The sequence below is a fragment of the Myotis brandtii genome, unplaced genomic scaffold (assembly GCF_000412655.1).
Source record: "Myotis brandtii unplaced genomic scaffold, ASM41265v1 scaffold1282, whole genome shotgun sequence".
NCBI classification, from domain to species: Eukaryota; Metazoa; Chordata; class Mammalia; order Chiroptera; family Vespertilionidae; genus Myotis; species Myotis brandtii.
This window is the reverse complement of record NW_005354519.1, coordinates 152,250-161,851: the sequence shown is the minus strand read 5'-3', so window position 1 is coordinate 161,851 and position 9,602 is coordinate 152,250. Positions and strand designations below refer to the sequence as shown.

Here is a 9,602-nt window from a genome sequence, read left to right as displayed (position 1 = left end):
GGTAGGGGTGATCAGGCAGGCAGGTGAGTGGTTAGGGGTGATCAGGCAGGCAGGCAGAGGCAGTTAGGGGTTATCAGGCAGGCAGGCAGAATAGTTAGGGGTGATGAGGCAGGCAGGTGAGTGGTTAGGAGCCAGCAGTTCCGCATTGCAAGAGGGATGTCCGACTGCCAGTTTAGGCCTGATCCCACAGGGATCCTGGCAGTTGGACATAGCCCGAGGGGTCCTGGATTGCGAGAAGGTGCAGGCCGGACTGAGGGACCTCCCCCATGCACAAATTTCGTGCACCAGACCTCTAGTTTTCATATAAAAATAATGTTCTTCCCCTAAATCCTTAGGAAAGATTGTGCTCTAAGAAGATGCACCATGTTTATTCTATGGTGTTGAGTGTCTCCAGCTCAGGCACACCACCAGGGGCACACAGCGAAGGGGACCCTAGCCACAATCCACCTGGCAGGGACCAGCAGCAAAGTGATTGAGACCCACAGGGAAGCTGGGAGGAGCAGGGAGAAACAGCTGTGTGTGTGTGTGTGTGTTGGGGAGGGGCGTGGTGTGGGTTGGAGTTGGACAGGAGGTATCCCCTTCTACCCATGTCTTTGCCCACATATTCTAGAGCAAGATTCCTGGAAGGGCATGGAGACAAGCTCCCACTTGGGTTCTGTTGGTCCCCATTGGATGGCTTAATGCACTAAGATTATGTAACAGCCTGACGAGTTATTTACCTGGGAGACTTAACTTTAGAAGAGTATCATTCCTTCTGGTGTGTTTATTGTTCTTTAGAGATTTTTTCAATGTTTTATTTGAATACTTTCCAGGGCCATTTACTCTTTGCCTGACAATTCAGAAATACCTCCCTCCCCTTCATTTTTGTTAATCCTCTCCCATGGATATTTTTCCATTGATTTTCAGAGGTAGAGGGGGATGGAGGGAAAACTGAGAGAGAAAGAGAGAGAAAGAGAGAGAGAGAGAGAGAGAGAGAGAGAGAGAGAGAGAGACATCGATATGAAAAAGGCACATCAGATTGGTTGCTTCCGGTACATAACCGACCTACACCCCCATCGAACCTGCAACCCAGGTACATGCCCTGACCAGGAATCAAACCTGTGATCCTTTAGTATGTGGGCTGATGCTCTACCACTGAGCTACACTGTCCAGGGCAAAAACTAAAGACCCTATGATTTCAATGCCACATCTGGTTATTACCCCTCATACATGTGTACATGTACATACATATGCCCATGTCACATGTCTGTGTGTTCAAAGATGATCCAACAGTGATGCTATCAGTGCCTATGTATAGCTAAAAAGTGAGTTTCTGGTGAGTTTAACTCCCGGTGCAGGTGGCAACCAATAGATGTTTCTCTCTCTCTTCCTCTGTCCCTTTCTCTCTCTAAGACCAATTTTTTAAAAGATTAATAATAATGAATTTTAGAACAACTGTATCATGGCCACTGCAATACACAATCTTCATGTGATACTACCTCTGTTCACATCCTTACCACATCTTAACTCTATTGGTATTTTGTATAATTTTTAAGAGCTCTGCTATTTTACCTTATAGAACTATTGAAAGATATTTACCCCAGTTTGCCCTTCAGTGGTTCCTTTTCATATCTGGAATGTTAGTTGTTTTGCTTTTTTTTTTTTTAACTTAGTCTAAACTATCAATTTTCTTCTTTCTTTTAAAACTTATATTCCTAAAATGTCCTCCCCCATTCCAGGATACCAGAAGTCTAACTTCCCCAGGGTTTCAAGTTTTACATTTAACACACAGGGGATTTTTGCTCCAATATTTTGTGAGGTGCAACTCTGAGCTGATCCCCACTCCCAGTTAATAATTCAGTCTTGTACTGGGTTGTTTACATCCTGTCTATCATACATTTAAATTCTTACACAGACAAGACTATGTTTCAATGCACCAAACTTTAATGGTAAGAAGAGAGTGAAATTGGAACTAGGACCAATGTTCACATATCCCTCTTAATTGGGCAATCATTAAACTTGAGATCATTTAAGGTAGGTTTATAAAGGGATGCCAATGGTTTTGCATGGCTTGAACAGAATATATCTGAAAGTGAACACAGGCAGCAATTACTATGCATCAGAAACTGTTAAATGTCCCCCTCCCACCCCCAATATCCATTTTCTCCTTTGTCTATAGGGAGGAGCAACTGGTTAACTAAAATAAACACTGCTCGGCTGTCCTTGTGGTTGGATGTGGCGGCACCACTACATTCTGTCCAGTGGGAAGTCTGCGAAATGAATGTGTTCAACTACAAGGTCACCCTTTAGTGGAAGGGACATGCCTTTGCATTTACCCCCAGAGCCGCCACCGGGGATCACATAAGCCCCCCAAATATTGAAACAAAAGCAAAGGGAGTTTGGTTCTGCGGTCAGCTCCAGACCAGGACACGTAAGAGAGAAATCAGCATCTATCTTGTTTACAGTGTAAACTTTACACCATCCTACATAGGGTCCCTGATACACACCCAACCCCAAATCCCCAAAGATACACCCTAGCCTAGAAGGACTGTGCTCTTTTTTAATAAGCTTGTAATTATGATGCTTAAGATTGCTACTGTTCAACTCAGTTTTTATCCAGAAGACTACCAATAATGCCAAATGCTGTCTTTGGTTTGTTTTAAAAAAAAAGTCACAGTTCACATTAATGCTGAGCAATGTGCTTCAACCTGGAGAGTGAAGCCCACAGGGAAATGAAAGAGATCCCCTTCTCTGAGGGGAGTCCAGACTGAGCTTAACCCCTAAAGAACTGAGGGGGAAGCATGCCTATCATGTCACCAGCTATTTTGGCAGTTGCCCAGCTTTAAGGTACAGCAGGATTACCTGCAGGACTTGTCAAAACTTCAGCTGCTGGGGTCCAACCCCAGCAGGTCCAGGGGTCCCCAAAGGTGAGGACGGAGTCCTCGAAGAATGATTGACATGAAGACTGTCAGTTGATCATGTAAAGCCTTCCTTCAGCTGTGCCTTATATTGTTCTCACTTCAAACCCTTTGGGATGGAGATGAGGGTGTAAAAAAGGGAGTCTGTTAAGAGAGGAGTGTGAGATGATTGGAGAGATAGATGTTATATTGGAGATTTGTGTCACAGAGTTACTAGGCAAATACTGTTTGTACCACGGAAGCATCAGCTCTGTGGGTGGGGCCATTGGCATCCCTCACAATGTGAAAGTCCAAGTCTTACGGGGCTCATCCATCTCTTCCTTTTGACTTGGTTGCCCCCCACCTCCTCCTGGCACACCAGCCTCAGCCTAGGGTGCCCTGCCCTGTGCAGGACTCACTCCTCAGGAGTGCCACTTTCCCACAGAGGCCTCCTGAACTACCCCACCCCACACTCCCTAGAAACTAGTTCTTTTGCCATATCAAGCAAAAGTTAGAAGTTTAGTGAAAAGAATTTTTAAGAAATCAACTTCATCTGGAGGTGGAAGAGGGAATAGGGAGACTAAATGGTGATTAGAGAAAAAAAATAAAATAAAAAAATAAAAAAGAAATTAACTTTATCAATTGTTTTGCTAGAAAAGTGACAGTTTCAACTGATATAAGATTTGTTGCATTGCTGTGATTATTATGTGTTTATGTAAATTGCTCCTTTGCATATTTAATTTGACAATTACAATTTAGGTAGGTAAATAAATTACATTAAAAGTTACTCAGAAAGTATAGTTACAATGTTAGGTTAGATGTTGATAGCTTTTCATTTTTAATTTAACTTAGTCATCCTTAAATTTTATTTAGTCATCCTTAGCCCTGAATTGAATACAAAGAGTAAGCTTTCTTTGTGACTAAAGCAGATACTGTACACATCCAGTGTGTAATCAGATGTATAGACTATGGCATTACAACTTGATGGGGGTGGGCAATTAGAAAAAAATGTCTGAAAGATCCCCTCAATATGACCCAGCAATCACATGTCTGAGTTCGTGTCCAAAGGTCATTCGATCAGGCTCTTGAAAGGATATCTGCATTCCCATGTTCACTGTAGCGTTAGTACCACTCACCAAGGTATGGAAACAACCTAACTGAATGTCGACAGGTGAACGGGTAAAGACTATGTGATACACACACACAATGGAATGTTATTCAGCCATAAAAAAGAAGGAAATCCTGTCATTTGCAATAACATGGATGGACCTGGAAGACATTATGCTAATTGAAATAAGACACAGAAAGACAAATAACTGTTTGACTCACTTAGATGTGGAAACTCAGAAAATGGAAATCATAGCAGCAGAGAGTAGAATGCTGGTTGCCAAGGGCTGGGGGTGGGAGAAATGCAGAGATGTTTGTTCTTCAGGGAGGCCAAGTTCCAGTTACGCAGGATGAGCAAGTCCTGGAGATCAGCTGTGTAGCGTAGTGCCTATAGCTAGCAATGCTGTTCTGAGTGCTTGAAGTTTGCTGAGAGTATACCTTAAATGTTCTCACTACCAATGAAAGTGGTAACTATGTGAGGTAGGGAATATGTTAATTAACCTGAGGGTGGTTATCATTTCATAGTGTATATCAAATGTCACCTTGTACACCTTACATATTTGTGAATTACTGACAACTGGAAATTATCCTATATAATAAAAGCATAGTATGCTAATTAGACTGGACATCCTTTTGAACATCCTTCCGGAGGACCTTCTCGATGAAGCTGGGGCTGTGAGGGCCGAGGCAGAGGCCACTGGGGGTGAGGGCCAAGCCCCTTGCACGAATTTTGTGCATAGGGCCTCTAATTTGTTCATAATATGTCAATAAAGCTGGTGGAAAACCACACACAAAAATATTTTTTAAAAATTGCTCTTGAGGAAAACAACAGTAACAGGTTAAGCTGCTGCCTTGGCCTGCGTGTTCGATTCCGGTCAAGGGCATGTACCTGGGTTGCGGGCACATCCCCAGTGGGAGATGTGCAGGAGGCAGCTGATCGATGTTTCTCTCTCATCGATGTTTCTAACTCTCTGTCTCTCTCCCTTCCTCTCTGTGAAAGGTCAATGGAATATATTAAAAAAAAAATTGCTCTTGAGGAAAACAACAGTAACAGGTTAAGCTGCTGCCTTGGCCTGCGTGTCAGTGTGAGGTGCACTCTCTCCCATCTTCTCATTTGTTCTCACAGCTTCTCATTGTGCCTCAGAAACTGAGCCTCAACAACAGCCATCTCTGCATTCTTTGGCCTTGTCCTGGGAAATAAGCCAGCCAGGTTGCTGATCCCGGGGACCTCTTCACCCCTGAACCTTTGTCTCAAGTTGGTGGTGGGGAGGGGCCCAGGGCCAGCAGGACCCCTATGTTCCAGAATCAGCTGGAGCTTTCTAAAAACACAGAGTCCCCCCGGCACAGACAGACACACACACACACACACACACACACACGCAAGCACGCATGCACACATGCACAAAACACATATACATCAGCACAAAAATGCTGATTCAAGCTGGGGACTGGCTTGGGAATTGCCTCCTAACTTTGATCAATGACCCAGATTGAGCCTAAAGAACTCAGACTTTGGCACACAAGGACCATTGAGTCATCAAATGACCAACTGCAGGAGGATGGTGCCAAAGGTCCCAAAGGCCCTATTCTGACAAGTGACCTTGACACGTGGCATCTGCCCTTAGGACCCTGGTCCCCTCACTAGTGGTATGGCTGCTGGGTCCCTTTCTGCACACATGTGAGCTTCGTGCTGCTCAGGTATGGTGGGCATTTTGTTCTATTCCTCTTTTACTTTGGGAGAGAGGTGGTTAAAAGGGACCATATGGAGTCTCTTATTCTTATGGTGCTCATATACATTATACAATTACAGAACAAGTGTTGAGGGCTCCTCTAAAGGCAACATGCAAATCAGTGCCCAGGGCAAAACCGGGCACCCACTCAAGTGCAGAGAGGAGGAAGAGGAAGCACAATAAGACCAGGTATGGGAGGCGCTCTGCCCCCGGATGCTGGGGGCTGGGTGCCAGGGAAGGTTTCCTGCAGAGAGGACGTTGGAGCCCAGAAACAGGATGAGTTTGGCAGAGATGGCATTCCTAGTGGAGGAACAGACGGGAAAAAGGCTAGAGGCAAGCGGAGTACTGTGTGGCTGTGTGCATGTGTCCCCATGGCTCAGGGCTCCTGGGAGGCAATGCTGGAGCCCGGGCATCGGGGCTGGGGGACAGGAGACTTGAGGTCTTCAGTTTGCAAAAGGCAAGCATGTGTAAGGCACATGGAAGAGCTACACTTCATCCCAAAGCCCGAGTTCATGGAACCCGAGGATATCCAAGGATGGGCTTCAGGACCCGTGGGGCCCCCAGGAATTGCACTGTCCAGGATTTTGCATGCGCATATGTTTCTGGGGAGAGTGTGCATAGAGCAGTGGTTCTCAACCTTGGCTGCACGTTAGAATCACCTGGGAATCTTTTTAAAATCCTGATGTCTGGGCCTCATCCTCCGGAAATTCTGTTTCTTTATTACTAATGTTGTGGCCCCACCCCATAACAAAGAAACAGAATTTCCGGAGGATGAGGCCCAGAAATCAGGATTTTAAAAAGATTCCCAGGTGATTCTAATGTGTAGCCAAGGTTGAGAACCACTGGCATAGAGAGAATCATCAAACTAAGAACCACAGAAAAGTTATGAACCGTAGCTGAGAGCTTCGGAGCCACTCAGAGGTGTTAAGATGAGACGTGAGAGGTCAGACGGGTATTTCCGAGAGATGGTGGTGGCACCTGGAGGCCAACAGGGAAACCAGTGAAGGCATCCCAGAGAGTGGGGGCAGGGTGAGGTCACCCGTTTCTGATCATCAAAGCTGGAGTCCAGGCCGGTGTGGAAATGACTGTATCGATTTTGTCAGGTGAATCACCACACCTCTGGGCTCCGTGGAGGTTGAACTGCTGGAAAGAGTCCTACTCCTCCCCCAGCTCGGCCAGTAGCTCATGGGGCTGGGTCACCGGCACCCCTCACCCCCATGACTGCCTCGCCATCAAGGCCAGCCCCTAGCATTCTCTATTTGGCCAGCAGCCATGCACTCGGCTCAGGTTTGGTCCAAGGTCTCCAGGCCCAGCAGTGCTGAGCGCCCTTAGTGTGCGCTCGAGCTCCCAGCTGCCCGGCATCCTGGAGGAGGCCCCACACTGGGCGTGAGCTGTGGCCTCAGCCTGGAGGTCATGAAACACAAGTGGGAACCTTGTCCCGGGTCAACAGGGAAGACGCCCTTGGACATAATTCTAACGCTCAACCCCAAGACACTCGGGCAGGCCTGGTTTTCAACAAAGCTCATCCCCAGCTGGCCCGTGAGACACACTTTCCTGGCCCCCAGACCACTCTCCACTTGCCGCAGGCTGAGAAGTCTTGATGACTCAGAGGATTAAGTCTCCGGAGAAGCCTCTGGCTGCCAGGTAGACAGATCTGTACCTGCAAGTGGTTCTTCAATAACAGGGAGTGGCCTTCATTTGCATTGGCTGCTGGGAACTTCCTGAAGATGGTCCCCAAGCCCCTGGAGGCCAGCACCTGCTCGGGGACAAGGGCAACGAGCAGGGAAGAGCGGGGGTGGGTGACAACACCAGACACTCCAGAATCAGGGCAAAAAGGCACGGGGCATGGACCAGGCACCCTGGGCCCCCTCCCACTGCCCCTCACATTCGGGTCTGGGGCTGGGAGATGAACAGGGGCTGCTCCTTCTGGGTGGGCGTGAGGGGGAGGATCCAGGTGCCACAGGTGCCCCCTGACAAACCAGTTTCGTGCCCCCGCCTTGGCTCCCAGGGGAGGAACCAAGTCAGGTCACAGCCTGGCTGGCTTACCTTTCCGAATACCTGAGCGCCTACCAGGGCTGACCTTAGATGGTGGGAAGCAGACCAGAGCACAGGGCCCACCCTACCACCCCCTCCTGTGGCCTGAATGCTGCCCCTCGCCCATTTTTTTTCTGCTCTTGGCAAAGCCCTGACAAACTCATTCACCCCAAGTGCCAATGACAGTGACAGCTCAGAGGACAGGTGTGCTTTTGAAGTAGCAGATGACTCTCATATAGGGAGTGTTCTCTGTGTCCCTCAGGCCCTGGGTCACCGCAAGCTCCACCCCTCCCGGCTCTGTGAGACAGGTGTAGGCATCATCCTGAGTTTATCTAAGAAAGAAACCGAGGCTCATAAAGGTGAGGGAATTTGCAAATGGCGAGTGGCAGAGCGAAAATTCAAACCGGGGCCTGACCCAGGGACGCCCCTTGCAGCCATCCAGCTCCTGGTGGCTCTGTGCTCTCTTTGCAGACTCTTGGAGGTAGATACTAGAATATGTTGGATCAAGACAAATTAAACAGAGCCCGTAATATGCTAATAGGCCCAGCAAAATGTGTTCATAGGCCAGAAAAGGTTGAGCATATGCCTGTTTCTCAAATTTATTTTGAGTTGAATAGTCTCTTGGGACCAAGGAACATATTTTGGCAACTATTGAGCTAGTTAGTCCTTTCATCCCACAGATGGGAAACTGAGGCCCAGGGAGAGGCAGGGCCTTCCCTAAGGCTCACTGTGACAAAATCAGGACCTGAGCTCCAGCCCAGGCGTTGGTGGTCTAGGGCCTGTCACCACTCGCACTGTGGGGAAGGGACTGGTTTTGATTTTCATCTCTGCCCACTGGCCCTGAGGCTTCTTGGTCGGTCAGAAATGTCTCTGAAGGGTGAGTGGGGGTGCTGCCTGCCTAGGGGAGGAATGAGCTAGGTGAGGAGACACGTATCTGGTTCTGCTCTGGGAAGTTTGCTCTGTGGCTGCCCTCCTAACCTCTGGCCTGGACCCAGGCAGGAGGAGCCTGGGGTGAGAGCTCGAGCGCCCTCCACGTCCTGCAGCTCCTGCCTGTCCCAAGGTGTCTGGGCTGCTGGCCTCCCCTCCTTCCATTGCAGAGCAAGCAGTTCCTTGTGGAACACCCCGTTCCAGGTGTGCCCATGGTGCAGCTGCCTGGTGAGCTGCAGGGAGAGGAGAGTGGGTGTCTGGTTTGGTCTGACGTCCATCTGCACTGCCTGGGATTGGCCACGGGAGGAGCAAACTGGCTGGATAAACCTTCCCTGCTGTCCTGTGATCACGGGACCAAGGATCCCATAGCACTTCATCTTGCCAGCCACATGCTCTGTTCTCAGCCACTGTCCAAGGTCATGTGGACACTGTCCAAGGTCATGCGAGCCTGGGGCAGCCCCTGGATTGGAGTTGACATTGATGCTGGGGGTCATTCTCAGAGCTTGTGTGGGGTGCCGGGTTAAAGTCCAGACTGGGAATGCAGACCGATATGGGCCCACATGTTGCTTCTTGATCACTTGCACAGGTTATTTGCTTCTGTGGGCATTAGTGTTCTCATCTGTGAAACGGAGGTGATAACAATGCGCACCTCATAGCATCAGAGGAGGGCGTGTGTGTACAGAGCTTCCCACCATGCCTGGGACACAGTAAGCAATCAGTTAGTACCGGGATCGTCATTTTCAATATTGTGAAGAGGCTACTAGCATTTCAACTCCCCAGGGCTGTGAATTGTTCGGGAATCCACCGATTCTTCCTGGTCAGAGAGCTCAGCGCACTGCTGAGCGAGTCCTGACTCTTCCCCATCCTCTGGCCCAGGGCTCTGGACGCTGGCTGGAGAATGGCTGGGAGAGTGGAGCAGGATTAAACT

The 9,602-nt window shown here is 48.6% G+C and overlaps 1 protein-coding gene across 1 annotated transcript in view; it reads right to left on the bottom strand.

Annotated features, from left to right (window-relative positions):
• Window positions 1–9,602, bottom strand: part of LOC102242106 (chromosome unknown open reading frame, human C8orf74) — a 22,989-nt gene that overhangs the window by 1,272 nt on the left and 12,115 nt on the right. Inside the window, exon 3 of the mRNA XM_005859631.1 lies at window positions 7,374–7,528. Coding sequence (XP_005859693.1) covers window positions 7,374–7,528 — 155 coding nt within the window. The remainder of the gene's footprint in view (window positions 1–7,373; window positions 7,529–9,602) is intronic.